General features: G+C 41.9%; 1 protein-coding gene across 3 annotated transcripts; it reads right to left on the bottom strand.

Annotated features, from left to right (window-relative positions):
• Positions 1-526: 526 nt before the first annotated feature.
• Positions 527-23492, bottom strand: LOC105026603 (uncharacterized oxidoreductase YjmC). Of its 3 annotated transcripts, none has more exons than XM_020056568.3 (11): positions 23364-23491; positions 18715-18863; positions 18173-18361; positions 14565-14626; positions 14227-14280; positions 14018-14116; positions 13676-13811; positions 13417-13535; positions 10498-10593; positions 10179-10289; positions 527-1879 (listed from the first exon to the last, which is right to left on the bottom strand). In XM_020056568.3, the coding sequence occupies exons 1-11, from the start codon at positions 23369-23371 to the stop codon at positions 1829-1831; spliced, it is 1074 nt and encodes a 357-aa protein (XP_019912127.1). In that variant the 5' UTR covers positions 23372-23491; the 3' UTR covers positions 527-1828. The 3 variants fall into 3 exon arrangements, with proteins under 3 accessions (XP_019912127.1, XP_010896463.1, XP_010896464.1); XM_010898161.2 differs by lacking the exon at positions 527-1879 and adding an exon at positions 5507-5761; XM_010898162.2 differs by lacking the exons at positions 527-1879; positions 10498-10593 and adding an exon at positions 5507-5761 and having other exon boundaries at positions 23364-23492.
• Positions 23493-23974: the final 482 nt, after the last annotated feature.

The following is a 23974-nucleotide window of genomic DNA, read 5'->3' as shown; positions in this document are numbered from 1 at the left end:
CTTCCTGGCACCGCATTGTTCTGTAGGGTGTGCAAATGGAGGAACTGAAGCTGGAGGCAGTGAGGTAATGGCCAGAACCGAAGACCATCAAGGAACTGCAGAGCTTCATCGGGTTTGTCAACCTTTACCGCTAGTTAATCTGAGGATTTAGCGCCATCACCGCGCTGCTCATCTCATTGTTGAAAGGCCAACTGCAGCGTCTTTGCTGGACCCCGGAAGCAGAGAAGGTGTGATGGCAATTTTATCGATCAGAACTCTTAAAGGAGTAAGAAACAGAGACAAAGTTCTCTTGGCACAATTTCACGTTTATTAAATCATTTGCAAATGAGAGAGACGCGTCAAACGCTTACATACATAATCATCCGAGGACTCTCTAACTCCATACATGAACAATCCGTATTTATTACATAGAAAAAGGGGTGTGGTAAGTTGTTGCCCATCGGTCTCATGTCAATCAAACACATGCCCTTTGTTCTATCACATGTCCTGGGCTTAACACAAGGGACATGTTGTCTTCCACCATCTGGTTAACTTTCTCATCCCTTGAGAGAAACTTAAAGCATCTAGACAACCTACAGGTCGGCAGATGATTAACCCTACAGCCTACTGGTGCCGGTCAGAGAATGCCCCCCTAGGACAAATACCCGATCCCCCTGTTAGCATCTCTAACTAGTAACTCATTCATTCTCACATCCAAACAATGGGACTCATTCCTTTAACAGTAAGAATGCATCAGGTTTTAAGAATGCATCAGGTTTTCTCCATCCCTGTGCCTACATCTCAAAGAAACTGTCTGCTGCGGAGAGGAACTATGATGTGGGTGACCATGAGATACTGGTGGTGAAGGGGGCCCTGGAGGAGTGGAGACACTGGCTAGAGGGCGCCCGGGAGCCATTCACAGTCTTGACTGACCACTGGAACTTGGAACATGTCAGGGCTGCACAGCGCCTCAACTCGCTGGACCCTGTTCTTCAAGAGCTTCCAGTTCATCCTGACGTACTGACTAGGAATGAAGAACATCAAGGCGGACGTGCGCGCACATCTGCACAACTGGGTGGCAGAACTCTCGAGGGACACAACTATCCTGCCCGCCTCCTACATCGTGGGTCCCATCTCCTGGGACATCTGACGAGCTGGGAGACGGGACCCTGCTCCAGCAACGTGCCCCCTGGGGAAGACCTACATGCACAGGAGAGTGCAGGGCTGTTTGGTGACCTGGGTGCATACCACACCAGCGATCGGAACACCCAGCCAACACCCGGACCCTGGAAGCATTCCAGGAGAAATATTGGTGGACTGGCATGGGACGGACTGTGCGACATGACTTCCTTTCATGCAACGTATGAGAGCAGATGAAAGAGACGCAGATGGGTCCTTCTCCATGCCCTCACAGTACCTCAGCAACCCTGGTCCCACATCTCAGTGGACTTCCTAACGGACCTACCACCATCAGAGGGGAATGCTACTATTGCTGTGGTAGTGGATCTGGTTCGTCCCACTACCCGGCCTCCGCTCTGTACTCCAGTTTGCTGAGGTGCTGTTTCATCAGGTTTTCTGGCTGCATGGACTTCCGGCCCACAGTTTATATCCCGGGAGTGGAAGGCCTTCATGTCCAAGCTGTGGGTTGCGGTCAGCCTCACGTCCGGGTACAATCCCCATGCTAGTGGGCGGGTGGAGCATTTCATTCAAGAGCTGGGAGGTTCCCCCGTTTTCTCCCCTGGGCAGAGTAGGCCCAGAATTCCCTGCCGTCATTCCTCCACAGGACTAACCCCCTTCCAGGTGGTCTTCGGGGGTTACAGCCTTCCGCTGTGCCCCTGGGTGTGGGTCTTCAGCAACAGTGACAGTGCCTAAGGAGTGGAGGACCGAGGTGGTGGTTCCCCTGTTCAAAAAGGGGGACCAGATGGTGTGTGCCAATTACAGGGATATCACACTTCTCAGCCTCCCTGGGAAAGTCTACTCAAAGGTACTGGAAAGGAGGGTTCGGCAGATAGTCAAACCTCAGATTGAAGAGGAACAATGCGGATTCCGTCCTGGTCACGGAAACAACCGAACAGCTCTTTACTCTTGCAAGGATCCTGGAGGGGGCCTGGGAATATGGCCATCCTGTCTACATGTGTTTTGTGGATCTGGAGAAGGCATATGACCGGGTCCCCCGGGAGATACTGTGGGAGTATGGGGTGAGGGGGTCCCTTTTGAGGGCTATCCAATCCCTGTACGTCCAAAGTGAGAACTGTGTTCGGGTTCTCGGTAGTAAGTCGTTCCAGGTGGGGGCCTCCGCCAGGGCTGTGCTTTGTCACCAATCCTGTTTGTAACTTTTATGGACAGGATATCGAGGCGTAGTCGGGGTGGGGAGGGGTTGTAGTTCGGTGTCCTGGGGATCTCATCGCTGCTTTTGCGGATGATGTGGTCCTGATGGCATCAACGGTCTGTGACCTTCAGCACTCACTGGACCAGTTCGCAGCCGATTGCGAAGCGGTTGGGATGAGGATTAGCACCTCTAAATCTGAGGCCATGGTTCTCAGCAGGAAACCAATGGAGTGCCTTCTCCGGGTAGGGAACGAGGCGTTACCCCAAGTACAGGAGTTCAAGTATCTCGGGGTGTTGTTCGCGAGTGAGGGGACAATGGAGCGGGAGATTGGCCAGAGAATCGGAGCAGCAGGGGCGGTATTGCATTTGTTTTACCGCACCGTTGTGATGAAAAGAGAGCTGAGCCGGAAGGCAAATTTTCCTTCCTACCCTCACCTATGGTCAAGAAGGCTGGGTCATGACCGAAAGAACAAGATTGCGAGTACAAGCGGCTGAAATGGGTTTTCTCAGAAGCATGGCTGGCTTCTCCCTTAGTGATAGGGTGAGAAGCTCAGGCATCCGTGAGGAACTCGGAATAGAGCCGTTGCTCCTTTGCGTCGAAAGGAGCCAGTTGAGGTGGTTTGGGCATCTGGTAAGGATGCCCCCAGGACGTCTCCCTAGGGAGGTGTTCCAGGCATGTCCAGCTGGGAGGAGACCTCAGGGTAGGCCCAGGACGAGGTGGAGAGATAATATTTCGACACTGGCCTGGGAACGCCTCAGGATCCCCCAGTCAGAGCTGGCAAATGTGGCTCGGGAAAGGGAAGCTTGGGGTCCCCTGCTGGAGCTGCTGCCCCCGCGACCAGATACGGATAAGCGGATGAAGATGAGAAGAGACATAAAAAAAAATCGACATATTTTGGCCTCAACAGACCAGAATAGGGTATCTTCATCCACATTGCAAACTTTAGCTGACGTTTTGATATAAATAGTTGGGCTCTTTTGTGAAGCACCCAGGTAAATGTTGGAGTATGCATTGTCTCCCAGCTGAGTTGTGGGAGAGTGTAACTCCTTTAGAGTTGCCATGGGCCACTTGGCGGCCTCCTACACTATTGCGCTTCTCACCCAGATACTCACATTTTGAGGAAGGCCAGTTTACAAATTCACAGTGCCATAATCTCTCCATTTCTTGTTCTCCAGGGCATATTCAATGCGTTATTCCGGATTTACTTAAGATGTTCCTTTATCTTCATGATTATGTTTTTGTTATGAATTGTACTAACCAACTGTGGGGCTTCCCAGAGGTATAATAATCTGAAATTATGTGAAACACCTTAATTGCACACTGATGGACTCCATTTCAGTACTTAAGAGACTTGTAAAAACAATTGGTTACTCCAGATATCATTTAGATGTGTCATAGCAAAGGGGGAAAATTCTTGGGCACTCAATTAAGCATATTGCATACTCAGAAAAAATGCAACCAACTGTGGGTTCAGTGTGTTCACCAAACACAAATTCCATAAGTTGCACAGAATTATCACAAAATATGTTACATTAAATTTGTTAAGTGCCAAGCACAAGCAGATTACTCTGGAATCTCTTTATCAGGCACTGTCATAAAATCATCAGAAGAACTTCTCCCTCAAATAAAACCTAGCCTGGTATCGAATTCCAAGGCAAAGAAAAACAAACAAGAAAACACAGGTTTGGTTCCTCGAGTGTCTCTAGGCGAGCAGGACACAATACATCCATCCATCTTCTTCCGCTTATCCGGGGCCAGGTTGCAGGGGCAGCAGTCTAAGCAGGGATGCCCAGACTTCCCTCTCCCTAGACACTTCCTCCAGCTCTTCCAGGGGGACACCGAGGCATTCCCAGGCCAGCCGGGAGACATAGTCCCTCCAGCGTGTCCTAGGTCTTCCCCGGGGTCTCCTCCCGGTGGGACGGGACCAGAACACATTCCCAGGAAGGCGTTCCGGAGGCATCTGAAACAGATGCCCAAGCCACCTCAGCTGACCCCTCTTGATGTGGAGGAGCAGCGGCTCTACTCTGAGCTCATCCCGGGTGACCGAGCTTCTCACCCTATCTCTAAGGGATCGCCCAGCCACCCTGCGGAGAAAGCTCATTTCGGCCGCCTGTATCCGGGATCTTGTCCTTTCGGTCATGACCCAAAGCTCATGACCATAGGTGAGAGTAGGAACGTAGATTGACCGGTAAATCAAAAGCTTCGCCTTGCGGCTCAGCTCTTTCTTCACCACGACAGACTGATACATCGACCGCTTTACTGCAGAAGCTGCACCGATCCGTCTGTCAAGATACTTAAACTCCTCCACTTGAGGCAGGCACTCTCCACAAACCTGAAGTGGGCAAGCCAACCTTTTGCGACTGAGGACCATGGCCTCGGATTTGGAGGTACTGATTCTCATCCCCACTGCTTCACACTCGGCTGCAAACCGTCCCAGTGCATGCTGAAGGTCCTGGTTTGAAGGGGCCAACACGACAACATCATCCGCAAATAGCAGAGATGAAATCGTGTGGTCCCCAAACCTGACACCCTCCGGCCCCTGGCTGCGCCTAGAAATTCTGTCCATAAAAATTACGAACAAAACCGGTGACAAAGGGCAGCCCTGCCGGAGTCCAACATGCACTGGGAACAAGTCTGACTTACTGCCGGCAATGCGGACCAAGCTCCTGCTTCGGTCGTACAGGGACCTGACAGCCCTTAGCAAAGGACCAAGGACCCCATATTCCCGAAGCACTCTCCACCGGAGGCCACGAGGGACACAGTCGAATGCCTTTTCCAAATCCACAAAACACATGTGGATTGGTTGGGCAAACTCCCAAGAATCCTCCAACACCCTGTTGAGGCTATAGAGCTGGTCCAGTGTTCCACGGCCCGGACGAAAACCACACTGTTCCTCCTGAATCCGAGGTTCTACTATCGGCTGTATTCTCCTCTCCAGAACCCTGGCATAGACTTTCCCGGGGAGGCTGAGAAGTGTGACCCCCCTGTAGTTGGAACACAATACAGAGCTGAAGTAATGTCAGTGGATAAAGTTCACAGAAATCACAATAATCTCTCAGAATACCACTTCTAACTTTTTAAAATTATATAAAACAAGACAGCAAGTTGCTTATAGATTCTTAATCTTTATTCTTATAATTGTATTATACTAAATTGCATAAAAATTGTTATACAAAATAAAATGTATTAATTGTTCTATCTCAAATATATATAATATATATAAACATATTCAATTATTTGATTAGTTGAGATGTACAGTAATGGTAGAGAACATCCTGCTTTTTTACTACAAAGATTTGATTTTAAATTTGAGCTGGACAATGAGGTGAAACAAAAAAGGAGGGGCAACTGGTTGCTGGTAAAAAGTTGACAAGGCACTTGATTGGACTAATCAGAGATGATACTGTCACATTCCAACAGTGGGCTGACACCAATTTGTCTTGCAAAATCATTCTGAAATAAGAAAAAAAAAAATAAGGCCATCAGAAGTGTGGTCAGCTAAACGTAAACACATCTACTGTTTGGAAGTTGCACGCAATAAAGCATCCTATGTATCTCTCATAATATTGTGTAGTGGCACAGAAGTGTTTTTTCTTGGATTTTTCAACATGAAACATTTAGGGTACCAGAAGAATTGCATTTTATAAATATATTTTAGAAAATGTTATGTAATCATAGGTGTCACGGTTTAGGAGGCAGGATACAGGCACATCCTTTTAATGTTCTTCTTTATAAACATTGAACAGAAAACAACAAAAGAAGCCGCAAACCACAAACAGAAGCACATAACGCAAACAATGATCCACAACTGAACACAAAACAAGGGCAACCTAAATAGGAGCGTAGCTGCCTAATTTGGCAAAACCAAAACTGTAGCACAGAGATGCCTAGAGGCATCTCTGCAGTCAGGCCCTGACTGTGGCCCCAAGGCGCATAGAGGTGCCTAGGGGCCCCCGCCAGGACCTGACAGTAGTTATTAGCAGATTTTGTAAACAAAGCCTTGTGGAATAAAGTTGGTCAATAAAAATGAACATTTCTTGAATCCAACTACAACCCCATTTCCAGAAAAGTTGGGATGCTGTGTAAAATGAAGTGAAAGACAGAATGCATTGATGTGCAAATCATTTAAACCATATATTCAATAGAAAATATTACAAAGACAACATATCAAATGTTGAAACTGAGAAATGTTATTATTTCTTGAAAAATATATGCCCACTTTGAATTTCCAAAAAGCTGGACAGGGGCAACAAAAGTCTGTAAAAGTTGTGTAATGCAAAAAAAAAGCTACTGGAATATCTCACAACAAATAAGGTTGATTGGTAACAGGTTAGTAAATGACTGGGTATAAAAAGAACATCCCAGAGAGGAAGAGTCTTTCAGAGGTAAAGATGGGGAGGGGTTTACCACTCTGTAAAAGACGCAGAAGGCAAATAGTGCAACAATTTATGAATAACGTTTCTCAACGTAAAGTTGCAAAGAGTTTGGGCATTATGAAACAAAAAATATGACAAAGGAGACCTGAACGGTTGAGCAGCTGAAATGCTACATCAAGAATGGGAATACATTTCACTTTCAAAACTACAGCAATTGGTCTCCTCAGTTCAGAAACACTTAGGTGATGCAACACAGTGGTAAATATGCCCCTGTCCCAAAATGTGTTACTGGCATTAAATTCAAAATGGGCATGTATTTTTCCAGAAACTGTAACATTTCTTAACATTGATATGTTGTCTTTGTACTATTTGCAATTAAATATAGGAATAAATCATCATCATCATCATCATTTTCTTCCGCTTATCCGGGGCCGGGTCACGGGGCAGCAGTCTAAGCAGAGATGCCCAGACTTCCCTCTCCCTAGACACTTCCTCCAGCTCTTCCGGGGGGACACCGAGGCGTTCCCAGGCCAGCCGGGAGACAGGCGTTCCGGAGGCGTCCGAAACAGATGCCCCAGCCACCTCAGCTGACCCTTCTCGATGTGGAGGAGCAGCGGCTCTACTCTGAGCTCCTCCCGGGTGACCGAGCTTCTCACCTTATCTCTAAGGGATCGCCCAGCCACCCTGCGGAGAAAGCTCATTTCGGCCGCCTGTATCCGGAATCTTGTCATTTCGGTCATGACCCAAAGCTCATGATCATAGGTGAGAGTAGGAACGTAGATTGACCGGTAAATCGAGAGCTTCGCCTTGCAGCTCAGCTCTTTCTTCACCACGACAGACCGATACATCGACCGCATTACTGCAGAAGCTGCACCGATCCGTCTGTCAATCTTCCGTTCCATCCTTCCCTCACTCATGAACAAGACCCCTAGATACTTAAACTCCTCCACTTGAGGCAGGCACTCTCCACCAACCTGAAGTGGGCAAGCCAACCTTTTCCGACTGAGGACCATGGCCTCGGATTTGGAGGTACTGATTCTCATCCCCACCGCTTCACACGCGGCTGCAAACCGTCCCAGTGCATGCTGAAGGTCCTGGTTAGAAGGGGCCAACACGACAACATCATCCGCAAAGAGCAGAGACGAAATCGTGTGGTCCCCAAACCTGACACCCTCCGGCCCCTGGCTGCGCCTAGAAATTCTGTCCATAAAAATTAATAAATGATTTGCACATAATTGCATTCTGTTTGCATTTTACGCATTGTCACAACTTTTTTGGAAAATAAGTTATATTATTCTAGGCCAATAAGAAGGAAATTGTTGGCTAGTCTACATGTTTTGCCTTTGTCTAATTATATGTAGCTATCTAGCTGACTTATGTTAATGTTTGGAAGAAAACACAGCACATTTTGACTGAGTTAGCTGCCAGTTCTGCATCTTTTGGGAACATGCTTTGAACAGTTACCTGAAGTGTGAGAGGAATAGGTGTTACAGCAATAATGAGGCATAAGGCTCTTCGTGAGGACAACTAGCTATTATTCTGAACTTAATGTTGTGAGCTTCCTATCACAAAGATCTGCCCAGGCATCACTCATGTTGTTGCTACACAGAAAATAAACATACAATCAGGGTATTTACCAAACTTCCCATTTAAAAAGCCATCCACAGACACGATCACCATTATACACTCACCTAAAGGATTATTAGGAACACCATACTAATACTGTGTTTGACCTCCTTTCGCCTTCAGAACTGCCTTAATTCTACGTGGCATTGATTCAACAAGGTGCTGAAAGCATTCTTTAGAAATTCTGGCCCATATTGATAGGATAGCATCTTGCAGTTGATGGAGATTTGTGGGATGCACATCCAGGGCACAAAGCTCCCGTTCCACCACATCCCAAAGATGCTCTATTGGGTTGAGATCTGGTGACTGTGGGGGCCATTTCAGTACAGTGAACATATTGTCATGTTCAAGAAACCAATTTGAAATGATTCGAGCTTTGTGACATGGTGCATTATCCTGCTGGAAGTAGCCATCAGAGGATGGGTACATGGTGGTCATAAAGGGATGGACATGGTCAGAAACAATGCTCAGGTAGGCCGTGGCATTTAAACGATTCCCAATTGGCACTAAGAGGCCTAAAGTGTGCCAAGAAAACATCCCCCACACCATTACACCACCACCAGCAGCCTGCACAGTGGTAACAAGGCATGATGGATCCATGTTCTCATTCTGTTTACGCCAAATTCTGACTCTACCATCTGAATGTCTCAACAGAAATCGAGGCTCATCAGACCAGGCAACATTCTTCCAGTCTTCAACTGTCCAATTTTGGTGAGCTCGTGCAAATTGTAGCCTCTTTTTCCTATTTATAGTGGAGATGAGTGGTACCCAGTGGGGTCTTCTGCTGTTGTGCGTGTTGTGGCTTCACAAATGCTTTGCTGCATACCTCGGTTGTAACGAGTGGTTATTTCAGTCAAAGTTGCTCTTCTATCAGCTTGAATCAGTCGGCCCAAACTGTTATTAAGAATAGTCCGGTAATAATGGGGAAGTGGAGAACCTGACTTGAGTTGTGTGTGTTTTGTCCAGGCTGCGCTTCCTGGCCCAACTCCCTCTGTTTAACACCTTGCATCTATGTATTTTATCAGCAACTAAAAAACATTGCAACGGTGAATTCTATATTTTTTAGGACGTTTTCAAATGGCTGTAAGAAATAACTTTTTAAGGCTTATGCCTACTATTGAGCTATAGAATGGTGCCGGCAGCCTGGCACAACCAAGACACACACACGTCTCCAGTCCTCCACCTGATCACGTGCTTGCCACAATAAAAGTTACTGAAAACTGGCCACATGCTAACAAAATATATGATCAAATAGTTTTCAAGGCGACCCAATTATGTGTCCATGACAGACAAGGAAACATTGAAACTCGTTCATGTGCTACTTGATTGACCGCACTCATCTGATAGTTTGTTCTCAAGTGTCCAATCACAGTGTTCGAAGCATAAAACATGCAGTCCAATGTGGACACCTCTATCAAATGGGTGAGGTCCTGCCCCACTGCATTTGGATGACGCTCAACTTCACACCATCCAAATGAAATGTCTAATCATAAGTGTACACAATGCAAATGCAATATTTATTTATATATTGAGGTATTTACTTATTTATATATTTATTTATTAATTCATTTATTTATTTCATATTAGGGCACATTTTGTTCTCCATACACTACTGCATAATAGTTAGGGGAGAACAAAATAATCCCTTTCTTCAAGAATGTTTAATAAATTCAGTTTTTTAGCTGATTCGATATTTTATTAGATATTGTTGTAGGCGGAATTCTCATAATTCTCTCCGAAGGAGCCAGGAGAGACCTGCCTCTTGTTTGGATCAAAGGTCCGGCTTGCCCCCACCCAATTTAACTCCTACCAGGTAATCTCTAATAAATAAAAAAGCTTCAGACAAAGGTTTACAATGAGAAACTCACCATAACTTTAACCACACTGAGGTGGTAAGGAATACCTCCTAGATTCTGACACTTGATGATTTGTATTCTTTCAGGATCCCCAGGGGTAAGGACAGCACAGCTTGGCTCAGCCTGAAAAAAACTAAATGTTACATTTTTGTTACCAGGTTCCCCTCTGTAGAGTGGCCTATTTTGTTTGCCTCGGGGTGAAAACTCTTTATACCCATGGCATTAGGCAAACTAAAATGTATGTATCTACAAATATATCCATGATACTATGGACCTCATTTCATAGAACTACAGCTAGGATAAGAGCTTTGAGATAGGGGCTGTCACTTACTGGCTCTAGTCCTCTGTGTAGAGACAGGATATCAGACATTCTGTCATTGAAACCAGGTGCAAAGTTAGCTGGATTTACCGCCACAAAACACTGACCCTGGTAATGCAACAAGAAATATCTCAAATGGCAATTAATTAATGAATTACATTATGATACAATGGAAAAAGGTGAGGGAATATTTCTCACACACAAATTAATTAATGTAGCAGCATGATATTTTACTGAAAGTCATTTACTAAAACAAGGTTTAGCGCCCCTGCAATCAATATTTAATGAAGCCTCCCCTGGAGTGGATAACTCCAGGGAGTTAGAAGTGAGACAAGGTTGGAGACAAGGTTGGCGCACATTTTTCTATGCAGCACATTTGAAGATCCTTGTCTTAGGATAGTGTAACGTCTGCGCCGCATGGCACAGTGGCTCCCCTTCCTCTCTGGCTCCCCACCTCACCGGTGTACTAATCAGAGGCAGGAGAGTAATGGCAGTAGCACATCCCATGGAAGCACCTGTTTAGTTGTGTTTACATTCTGTTGTTCACCCACTGCACCTCACATATTATTGTTTGTCTGTTGTGACCGTGATGGTGTGCTTGTTAAAACTTTAAAAAGGCATATTAAAGACTTGATTGTTATTGTCTGTTTAGTTTCTTTTCCCTTTGTGCCTCACCTTTACAGACCACAAGTTTTCAATAGTATTTAAATCCGGAGAGATGGCCATTGCAAAAAAGTATTTTATGTTTCTGCAACCATTTCAGTTTTGATTGTGATGTATGTTTGGAGTTGTTGTCTTAATGATATGTCCATCCACAGCCAAGTGTCATGGCAGAGACAACCAGGCTTTTGGCAAAAATATTCGGATACTTCATTAATATTAATTCATTACACCAAATTTATGCAAATTTCAGGTATGACAATATGTGGGTTAGGCTCAAGTAAGGACTTTTGCTCAATCCTTCCAAAGAGCTTTTTGACATGAAAGTGACATCTAACAGTTGATTTTAAGACTTGATAACCACAAGATTTAACTAAACTGTGCAGTTTTCAAAGTGTGATCCTGTGATAGTTTTTGCCTCCCTCACCATCTTACTCATCGTTTGTGGAGGCAATATGCACATGTACTCTTCTTGGCAAATTTGAAATGGTTACGAACGTCTGAACATTTGATTATTTCCTCTTTTGAAATAAAACTACACGACTCCCCCTTATGTTGGTGCCCAAAATATGGATGTGGTTGAAAATGTTTCTGTCAGAAATGCATAATAGTGCAGTACGTAATGTCACAATTAGGCTATAGGTTATCGCGTTACTGTACAAATGTAATTGAACCAAAATATTATCTTTGGTGATGGATACAGTTTATCCCGAACAAACTTGTAACCAATACAATTTAGGCCAAAACTATTTTAGAATTAAATTCAAATGTACTCAACGCTCTAATGGTCAGGTGCTTCCAGTAAGTATTAAGACAGGCACTCTGGGCTGGCTCTATACAACAGTTAGCCATGGAACTACAGGTTGTTGCTTGACAGCCCCACTTTAACAACCATGGCCATAAATCCTGGAATGCATCTTTAACACTCTGCGTAAGCGGAGCCGGCTAAGAAGAGCGAATGTCTCTTATTGAGTGAGTGAATGAGTGACTGTCTGACTGACGGACTGCCCCTTGTTGAATAGCATAGTGGTTAGAGTCATGGGCCCTTAAACAACAGGTCCCTCCCATTTGCCTCCCGTAATGCATTATGCCTGAGGTTCAGTACAGACAAAAACACACTGATTACAAACTTAAGTAGCTACTTAATAGGAAGCCTAAATTAAAACAGTTCTGGTGGATATTAGGAGAGACAAACACTTTGCTTGCATCACGATTCTAATAATATCACTTGACAAAAAAGTCAGTTATCGTTAGTGATGGCCATTACCGCCATCATTGAACTATATAAGTGAATATAGTTAACAATCCTGTCTGTACATTTTATGTTTAATGTCCGTTCCAATGTTATTCTTGTCTCTTCTTTTTCACAGACTAGATTGTTAACTAAATTGCCTAATACATTTTAATAATGGCTTTTATTGTGATAAAGAAAATCTGAGTGCTGCCAGCATAATATCCTGCTGCAAAAATAACGCTAATGAAGCCTCGAATGGTCATCACTAGTTATCGTCACCTGTATTGATAGATACTGTATCTTTGTCATTCACAAATGGCTAATTAGCTGTTAAAATAGCCAGTGGCAAAAGAGGATTTGTTCAGGATAGACAAAAACCTTGCTAGCTACAACCTTGAGTAGCTACCTTATGGGAAGCCTAAAATGAACCAGTTTACTGTTATATTGCGACTATTTCTGGTGGATTTTCTAATTATGTCTAAGGATCTGTCCAGGATAGATAAACACTTTGCTGGCTACACGATTCTCTCATCTTTTCACTTGACGAAAAAGTCTGTTATCATCACCTACAATATATTGATACAGTAGTTATTGTATCAATGTCCTTCATGAATTGCTAATAAGCTGTTAAAACTGCCAGTGGCAAAAGCCATAAAGTTCATAGATGCTATTTGTGGAGGTAAACTTAATAAGAAACATTACTCAGTTTAACACAATATAATGGTGTCTAGCAACATATTACTTGCTAATAAGCTTTTAAAACAGCCAATGGCAAAGGTCATACAGTTCATAGATTCTATTTGGTGGAGGTAAATCTAATAAGAAACTTTACTCAGTTTAACGCTAGTTGAGGGTGTCTAACAAAATATTCCAACTTGGCGTGATGTTAATGAGAGAAAATAATATAATGTGAAAAGGCTATACCAATGCCCGGGATGTGTGCAGAGGGCAGCCATTCTCGAGAGGGCAGCCACGATTAATGCATTTTATTGCCGACTTGCCTGGTTTCTTGTTTTAAAGTGGATATATGTACACACCAAGTTTGCTGCTCTGTCGGTGACCTTCCATGTGCGGATGTTTTGGGAGTAGTGGGAGCCGGCCAGCATGCCACAAAAGACTTCCACCATCATGCCGAGGCCAAAACCCTTGTACCCACCTGAGCGGGGTGGGGACAGACCACCAGCATTAGCCCAGGTTATTATTTATTATTATTTTTTACAGTAAATGCTCTTACACGATACACATAATAAAACAACATATTAAAGGATAAGAGTTATAATAAAATGCTAAAACTACCTGTGGCCTCACAGCCGCCAATAGGCACAAGTCCCCCTCCGTTGAGCACCTTTCTGGGGTCTGTGCTGAGTCTACCCTGAGAGTCGCAGCCCCAGCCCTCTGGGATAATGTCCCCACGTCGCTCATGGAGCTCAATCTACACATAACGTCAAACGCACGCACGCAAACATGCTTTGTCAGCAATGGTGCCAGAATATACATATTAAAGTCTACTTTCTTGTCAAAAAACACACATTCACAATCTGTGAAAGAGAGCATCTATATCTTTAAACTCTATTTTGGCTCAACCAATAATAAGTGACAGATTGAATTTCATCGGCCAGTCAGCATGTTCCAGCTTACCTTACCCAGAGCCACTGAAGACGTGGCCATGTCCAATACAAAGCTGTCCCCATTGTTGGCTGGCGCGGCCACACTGATGGGATTGGTGCCCAGCGTGCACTGAATACACAACAGTGGTCACACAGTTTCTGGAGTGGATGTTAGGCAAGGGAATGCAAATGATTGTGGTACAGCACTCACAAGTAATTATAGTGTTTGCGTAACCTCACCTCTTTAGCTCGTGTGGGGACAACAAGTGGAGAGGTGTTTGTGTATGACATCCCCTATAGGGAACATTATTATTATTGGATTATTGGACTTTTTATCATTCAATTAAATGTAATAATTTTATCAACTTACAATAATATACTATCAACTGAACGTAGTTTCATAAGTCTAATGGAGATAGATGTTACTGCATTTTTTTTGTTGAACTGTGTCTGATTTGTGCCATCGCTGGTACAGTAAAAAACTATTGCCACAAAAAAAACATTTTATGCATGCAGTGCATACAGTTACCACTTGGAGGAGACAAAACAAAAGTATGTAAAACTAAAAGCAGGTTTACAATCATGTTGGCATCCAGGGCTTGCATTGAGTAATATCCAGCGATGCCATAATGGTTGGAGCCTAGACAAAAAAGTTACAGAGCATAAATATAATCATTTAAAAACTGTTAAATTCTTCAACTAAAACCGGATTATAATAACAGTATGCTGTTAAAACCTCAGAAAAGATCTCAGATTCGAACATGGGGAGAGCGTTATGATCATCTACAAGTGTGATTAACGGAACTGTCGCAACTCTTCAAAATGAGTGTAGATGTCACTGCAGATAAATCGGATAAAGCTGTAGACGCTGGAACACGCTGCACCTGTCCTTATTTACATATGACACATATGTAAATAAGGACAGCAACCTATGAATTGACAGATTTCAGCATAATTTATAGCCTGAAACGACTAATAAACCAATTGTCATTCTCCATGATGAAATCAGCGCAGTTACGTAACTCTTTTGCCTCTCAGCCCTGAGCCAAAGTCCATTAGAAGGACAAGCTCTGCCATCATTAGGGTAACTGCTTGACCCAGAACCACTGGTTTATTTATCCTTTCACTAGTCAATTTAAGACGTGTTAGCTAATCAAGATGCCACCCACTGAAATTCTAATGACTATTTACGATCTCTAAGTATGTTGGTACAAGGTGACTGAGTGATTGTAGTACACAAGCAAGACTATAGTAAGCAAGGCAAAGCAATTTTATTTGTCCAGGGTTTTTCCTGCATTCACAAATCAAAGGCGACCACCTTCCCAAAATCTCGTCACGCCTCTGTGTGTCGGCATGGTAAAACATAATTTTGCGCTCATGCCAGCGAAATACTGAATCAAATGTGACCATAGGAAAAACTTTTTCTGTACTGGCAGTGATGCCAGATGTGGAGATTTCCCCACAAATTGGGCTATTTTGAATGGGCATGGGTGGGTCAATTTACAGAGTAGTAGGCTATAGAAAGTGTAGTTTGAGCATTTTGTGTTGTGTGGAGTCCATGGTAGATTTGGCAATTAATTAACAATACAATCTGGCAACACTGCGACAATGGGACCAGATCGGTCCTGACGTTGCAGAAATTAGTAATGTTGGAAAAACAAGTGGATCCTACTTTCCTTTTACACCCAAGCATGTCAAAATATTTAAATGCAACATCAATTACATCCAAAGTTTTTTAACATTTCAAATAACTTCTAGTAGCCTAGAATTACTGATTTGGCAGAGATTTTGCGAGACAAACGAAGATTACTGGTGAAAAGACGATCAGATTAGGCTTGTGACCATTCCTCTTCCTCTTTTCAATGGGGGTTCAGGTATGGAGATTGGGCTGGCAGGGTCTTGATCTGGTTGTCCTCCATCCACACCTTTGATTGACCTGGCTGTGTGGCATGGAGACAAATCTGCCGGATTCCAGCCTTGCTGAAGCATCCCCAGATCATCACCGATCCTCCACCAAATTTCACAGTGGGTGCGAGACATTGTGGCTTGTAGGCCTCTCCAGGTCTCCATCTAACCATTAGACGACCAGGTGTTGGGCACAGCTGAACATTTGACTCGTCAGAGAAGATGACCTTACTCCATTCCTCTACGGTCCAATCCTTATGGTCTTTTGCAAACTTCAGCCTGGCTCTTCTGTACTTCTCATTGATGAAGGGCTTTTTTTCTAGCTTTGCACGACTTCAGCCCTGCCCCTAGGAGCCTGTTTCGAACCGTCCTTGCCGTGCATTTCACCCCAGCTGCTGTTTGCCATTCTTTTTGGAGGTAACTTAATGTCATCCTACGGTTGTTGAGTGACATTCGAATGAGTTGTCGTCACCTCGGTGAGTGGAGAGTCGTTTTCACCCTTTGCCAGTCTGTAGCTTTGTTCTCCCCAATGTCTGTTGCTTGACCTTGTTTTTATGAACCGCCGTCTTTGACATTTTCAGGATGGAAGCAACCTGACACTCATTGTGCCAGTAAAGCCAAAATGTAACCCTTCTTTTCCTCACTCAAAGCTTTTCTTTTCAACTCTTTTGTCATGCTGAATAGTTTTTTTTGTCGGAACGCATAAGCAGAGCCTGACAGACCTACTTTGTTAAATATTGTAGTGGTTAGAGAAGCGGACCTGCAAGTTCTGTGATTGAATCTCCTCACCGTCAAAACAAAGTATGAATTTAGATTTGTTCTGGATAGACAGAAACATTGGCTATAAACTTCAGTATCTACATTACAGTGAGCCTAAAATAAAACTGTTTATGGTTTTATTGCAACGCATATGTGCATGCCTTTGGGGGTAATAATATAGGCTTTATCAAAACCCCTTGGGTAGTAAAACAGTTAGGGTTTCCACGTTTCTCTCATCTTTTCACTTGACGAGAAAGTCAGTTATCCACACATATAGTAATTGTATCAATGTCATTCACAAATTTTTTTGTGCCATGAAATGGGAAAAAGTCTTCAGTCTCGCTAGCAATTGCTCAATTCTTATGACTCTTCCAAGAAAGTTAGTAGATACTAGTAAGCTTATTACTGGCTAATAAGCTGTTAAAATAGCCAGTGGCAAAAGCCATAGTTCATAGACACTATTTGTGGTGCAGGTAAACTTAATAAAAAACATGAGTCTGTTTAACACAATGCTGAATGGTGTCTAGTGACTGGCAAAACATGTAGTGCCTGGGTGTAGTGGTTAAAGACATTGCCACTCACATGGGAGACCGGAGTTTGAATCCAGTGAGGACGGCAATATTTATAAATTTTAATTGCGGGCCGCAATAAAACTTTTTACGGTTATAAGAAATGTTACTCAGTTTAACACAATGGTTAATGGTGTCTAAAGAAATATTCAAATTTGAAGTAATGTTAATGTGTGACAGAATTATATAATGTCAAGAGGCTATACCGACACTTGGAAGCTGTATAGCTTGGTGGCGTAGTGGTTAAAGACACAGCCTTTTACTTGTACTTGTACTTGTACTATTAGGGAAGACATTGTAGCGTGCATTAGCAGTTCCATTGGACATTGTCAACAGGGCAGATTTAACACTAATAGTTGTCTTTTTTCAAGTGTGTAGCCATATATTATATAAAGTATATCACAAAGGGGTGACCGATGGAGCGTGGGGTAGCGGGGGTTAGGGTACCACCTTTGTCTAATTTTGAGAAAGGAAAACCCCTGTTGTCTTGCACATTACATACACAAAAGCAATTCAAACCTTACAAATGAATGAACAACAGTAATAAGATATAGAAAATCCAGAAGAAAAATATATAAATAAATAATACATTAATATTGTAGTGATATTAAATTATATTAAATATTGTGGTATATTTGTATGTGTTATATTCTTCATCATCTTATTTTATATTACATATTATTGTTATTATAATTGTGGTTGTTGTTATTGATTGTTATTGTTGTTTTTCGTGATAATGATGGTCTTATTGTGAATCAAGCATTATCTTATTTTTTGACACTTGTTTACATGGTCTCCGACCAGATGTGAGTTTGATTGTAAGGACACGACAAAGATAATAGTGATGAATACCAGCATTTAAGATCACATTTTTGAATTAGGGCCATTGTCTTTTCAAAAAACAACCTGGCCACTTCTTGATTGCTTAGCAAGAATAAATAAAGCCAACTTTCCGTGGGCCACCACCCAGCCGATGCCCACATTCTGAGCCTTCCTGATGGCCAGATCCATGCAGAAGTTGCCCACAACAGGACCCAGCAAGTTCTTGCCATCCACCAAAGCCGTAGCCACAGTCTCCTTCTCCACCGCCGGCTCCCCATCCTTGGCACAGACTCCATGCTGGATGTCCTTCACGTACATGTCTACATGGGAAAGAAATGGAACATGGCACAACATTCACAAAAGGTGAAATATACACATCCACTCAGAATAAAATTAAGATGTAATGGTTGTTAATGAAAATACTTGTGTAGTATACAGTTGAAGCTATTGAAAATATGAGAATGGCCTAATATTTTATAACACAGTTAATGCTATAAATTTCATGGTATATGTAATTGACAATCGCTGAGGCAAATTATGCAAAATGAAAACAACCGAGCTGGACCTTGGAATATCTATGCATACAACCCCTGTGCTGTTTGTTATTGCAGCAGTGAAGTGGGCATATTGCAGACATTTTGTGTTGTGGGTCATAACTGTGTGGCATACTGACCCATCCTGTTGAGCCCATGGCTGTAATGTCCCCTTCGGTCGCCCTCCACTAATACCTCTGCTAGACTCCTGGCATGATTGGGCTTGGTACCTACAGCCAGCATACACCTCTCTATGAAGGACAGCACCTGCCTCTGGTCTATCAGACACCTAGATGGTTTATAATAATGGCATTGTTATAAATATAAATCTTTATTTAACTAGGTGAGTCAGTAAAAAACAAGTTCATATTTACAATGTCAACCTAGTTATAGCCAATAGTCATATGTAAAGAAGAAAGTGCCTATAGATGCCATATCCTAATATCTAGTAAAGGTGGATTATTATAAAGGGGCATATCTTGCAATGGGATTACATTGGGGTCATTTTCCCTTGTATTTTTTTTCTCCTTTTTTATTGATAAATGTTTCTATAGAAATATTAGGTTATTCAAAGAAATAAGACCCGTAAGACTTTTTCCAAAAACTGGAAAGTAAAATGGGAAAATAACCCAAAACTGAGGGATAACAAGGGGTCAAGCTCAAGACAGATCAATTAAACAAACAGCATGGTGGACATGCCAGGTACACAGAGTTCATTCACAGCCAATCACAGCCAGTCAAACAAAAAACATCTACCACAGGGGAGTAAACTACCTTGATGCAGTCAATGAACTATCATATCCAGTGGAAATAGATGCGTAGGCATAATACTTATTAAATACAGCTCAGGTTTGCTAATGCTGGCACTTCCAAGGAATTTACTCCAAGGTGTATTGGGGCTTCTCAATCTGTTCAAGGCCTGTTTTGCTGTAACCCAACAGTAATGTCTGATTCTCCTAGCCAACAAACACCTTAAGTGCAATGGCCTTTTGCAAAGGCCTCACCCATTGGACTGTTTTCAGAGGAATAGCACAGAATTAGTTGGCAAAGTGCTCTATTTGCCTTCAAATTGGTTAGTCCCAGCAAATAAAGAAAGCAGGATATACGTTTTTGTTTATAACGTTCAGTAATCAAAGAGGGCACTGGTTTCAATCACATTTATTTGAAATGTGTCACTGTGCCCATAGGCATGTCACTTAATTGCTCGGGATACGAGCACTTGCTGAATCACTAAAATGTAAGAGAAGCAAAACGTGGTGGATATTTGACATAAGTACCTAGACAACAACAACAACAAAATAATGCAGCATGAAAAATGGCAACATAAAGTATAACCAGAAGAACAATGACCAGTTACAAATTACAGTGTAATCCATTAGTATTGGTATCCTTAGAAAATTTGATCAAAACGGGCTTTGAAAAAATGTCTTTGTTGTTTATCCTCTTGATTTATCAGTCAAAATGAGTTCCAGAATTTTTGGCACCCCTAGAAATTCTTATAGTTGTGCTAAAAGTTTGCATATCCTTGGAGAACTGGTAATATATGTACCATTTGTAAAGAAAACATAAGTGAGCAGGCAAAACACATGTCATTTATATCTTATGGGATTCACATTCAACTGTAGGTCATAACCAAATGGCACAATCATAAAACAAAACATGGCAACAAAGAAAAAATGAACGGACCCCTGTACAAAAGTCTGCATACCCTTAGTTCTTAATACTGTGCATTGCCCCCTTTAGCATCAATGACAGCGTGCAGTCTTTTGTAATAGTTGTATATGAGGCCCCAAATTCTTGCTGGTGGTATAGCTGCCCATTCATCTTAGCAAAATGCCTCCAGGTCATGCAAAGTCTTTGGTTGTATTGCATGAACCATACGTTTGAGATCTCCCCAGAGTGGCTTGATGATATTAAGGTCAGGAGATTATGATGGCCACTCCAGAACCTTCACCTTTTTCAGCTGTAACCATTTGAGGGTATATTGTGCTCCTTGAAATAACCAATCATTTTCCAGAGCAGCCTATTTCTGCTGAGTTACCTTTCAGTTTTTCTTTGTATCCCGAACAATTCGTCTGGCAGTTCTGGCAGAAATCTTTCTTGGTCTACCTGACCTTGGCTTGGTATCAACAGATCCCAGAATTTTCTACTTCTTAATAAGTGATTTAACAGTCCTGCTCGCTAGGCTTTGGATATCTTTTTATATCCTTTTCCATCTTCATAAAGTTCCATTACCTTGTTACGCAGGTCTTTAGACAGTTCTTTTCTGCTACCCATGGCTCAGTATCTAGCCTGCTCAGTGCATCCACGTGAGAGTTAACAAACTCATTGACTATTTATGCACGGACACTAATTGTAATTTAAAAAGCCACAGGTGTGGGAAATTCACCTTTAATTGCCATTTTCTCCTGTTTGTGTCACACATTCAAGGGTATGTAAACTTTTGATCAGGGCCATTTGAGTGATTTCTGTTATAATTATGATTTAATAAGGAGCCAAACAACTATGTGATAATAAATGGCTTCATATGATCACTATCCTTAAATAAAAGTTTAAAAGACAGTTTTTTGCACGATCAGTCATATTTAACAGTAAAATTTCACAATTTCAGCCAGGGTGTGATAACTTATGAGCTCAACTGTATTAGGAAAATATATATGTTTTTAGAATTCACCTGAGTAATTAGGAACACTTAAGTGGTAAGCCACGACTTCCTGGTTCACTGGAGTATAAACTTTAATTAAAGGTTAGATATTTGTTAATATTTTGAATGAAAGATCAAGACGATAAACAATAAAGACTGTTTCACAGATCATTTTGGTCATTTTTACCTAGGGTGCCCATAATAGTAGAGGACACTGTGTTTGGATTGTAGACAGAAAGGCAGACTTGTGAGTTATTCAGTAAATGAGCGAAAGCCCAAAAGACTGGAGACTGTAGACTAGAGCCCGAATTGATGTGTCTGTCTGGGACAAGGAATTGATTGGGGAGACAGCAATTAATATCCAATCGTGGTAGCAGGCTCAACCTATATCCTACCCATCTTAACAGATTAGTTTATAACAAACTGCAAGTATCTGACTTTTTTTCTCTTACCAAAGAAAATTACAAAAAATAATTGTCTACTTGATTCATTTAAAAATGTAGTGAACCTATCACCGCATAAACTGTGGGTTATGACAAAGCCTCTTTATCAATAGCATGGAAAACTGCTCGTACCATACGACTACAACATGTATAATCAACTCTAGCTCTGAGATTGCAATATAGTATCTAATGGATATAAAAATGATATGAACCACTGCGTTGACACAGAGAGACAATGGAAGGGTGTGTGGAGGGAAGAGGCATGTCTTCAGTATTCAGACAGTCGTTAGTATCTACTTAGGAGGCTGCATTTACACTTGCAACATGGCTGCAATTTTTTCATAAATTATTTGCAAAAGATTGTGGAATCAAATGACTTGAGATAAAATCTTTTGTAAACACAGCTATTTATTCAGTCGCATGATTAGTTGGTAAATATAATTACAGTGGTCTTAGTGCTAGACTATGCATCCCCGTGGAATGCCAGGACTGTGTGTTTGTGGGGATGGCATTAAGCAAGGCCCTACAAAGACATGTTGCCATACATGTTGTCACAATTAAATTAAGATTTGTAAGGAACCATTTATCATTACTTTACTATTTAAGTTGACTGAGAACACATTCCCTTTTACAGCAACAAAATAGGAGTTAATTTAGGTTAACTGCCTTGATTAGAAACAGATGGATGGAGGAACTCATCCAGGAATTTGAAAATCTCTATGGGCTTCTATACAATTTGCCTTGACTGTGTTAGTTCCATAAGCTCACCAGTAATATGAATGCTTTCAGAAAGGCATAGTTATTACTCCATTCAGGAAACATGTATGGTGACATTGCTTAAGTACGATTGTATGGTAAATGATTGACACTCCAATTTTTCTGTTTAGAATGTGCCAAACAAATGTCTCAAACATGTCAGAATGCTGGACTACCTTAGGCAACACAACAAATGTCTAAGGCAAAAAAAAATTCCACTGTTTTTCAGCTAATATCAAAACCACATTGACTTGGAAGAATTTGAAAACATTGATAAAGAATGACTGTTTGTGCCATCGCTCTCATACTATTTTATTCAGAGGAAATTGTTTAAAGTTGTTATTGATGTAGGATATTAATTTGTACCCTGTTGTAAAATAAATTGTAGGAAATGTTATAGTTGTGTTGTATTTGTATTTAAAAACAGTGACTGAAGATGATTTCCACGTTGACATTTCAGAACTGATTTTCCTTTAGGAAATATCACCTCATACAAAATGTCCATTCATTACACATTTTGTAGTAGTACTATTTATTTATTTTTGTTTTTTTTAATTCAAGATTAGTTTATGCTTTAGCAAACTGTCTCAATCTAAAATCCCACATCTGTAAACTGAAAGGTTTGTTTACAAAAGCCTTGGTTTTAAACTCATCAGCTTACTGCAGAATTGCCCACAGCTACTGATGTCCACAGCTCCAAAACCAGTTTGATAAAGTTCCTTCCGTTGTTAATAGTTGTCTTTCTGATGTTTCTTGAATTTTTTTCTTAAATATACAACATAAGGAAATAAATGTAGGCTATTGCCCTATCCAATTTCACTGCAAAAGTAGGCAAGTACAGGTAGGCCACACATGTTTTATGAAATTCACAATTCATAATAACCTAACATATGCTACAGGCCTATAACTACTCGTACCATACCTGAGCGTTTGACCACGACCTTACCTGCTCATATTTATGCGTTCTCGCGTGCTTTCATTATATCGGTGTTTTACGGTCCTAGGTGAACCGCCTTGAAAAGCTTGTACACGAAATTGCCTCGCTCATGGAAACACCGAGTTATTTCAAGACCGTCAGGTATCCGGTCTATTTATAGGCTTTCATAAAGAGAGCCCAGTGTAGCGGTCTCTGCGCACCATCGGTATTTTCCGGAATGGAATGGTCACGAGGACATGGTATTAGATAAAAGTTGTTTTGCTGCACCGATATTTGACATGTAGCCTGTAAGCTAATGAATTGGTACGCTTCACAGGTAATGATGGTGAATATATGCAATTAGACAATATTGTATTGCCCAACGGTAACATACTTTGCCGGTTTTCGTTGGGTTCAAAATTAATGTTGGTATTTCCACTTCACATGAGTCTACGATTTGGCCACACTATATCCCCCTTATTTGACAGATACTCTTTAAAAATAACAGACAAGCAGACGTATTTAAGACAATTACTGAAGCAATTATGGGAACATTGCCACTAGTTAATTATTTTACTGGCTAGTGAAATGTTTGGGATGGTTTGCCCCAATCTGTTTACCCTTCAAACATATTCAGATTA

The sequence above is a fragment of the Esox lucius genome, chromosome 19 (genome assembly GCF_011004845.1).
Source record: "Esox lucius isolate fEsoLuc1 chromosome 19, fEsoLuc1.pri, whole genome shotgun sequence".
In the NCBI taxonomy this organism is placed as follows: domain Eukaryota; kingdom Metazoa; phylum Chordata; class Actinopteri; order Esociformes; family Esocidae; genus Esox; species Esox lucius.
This window is presented reverse-complemented; position numbering and strand designations above follow the sequence as displayed.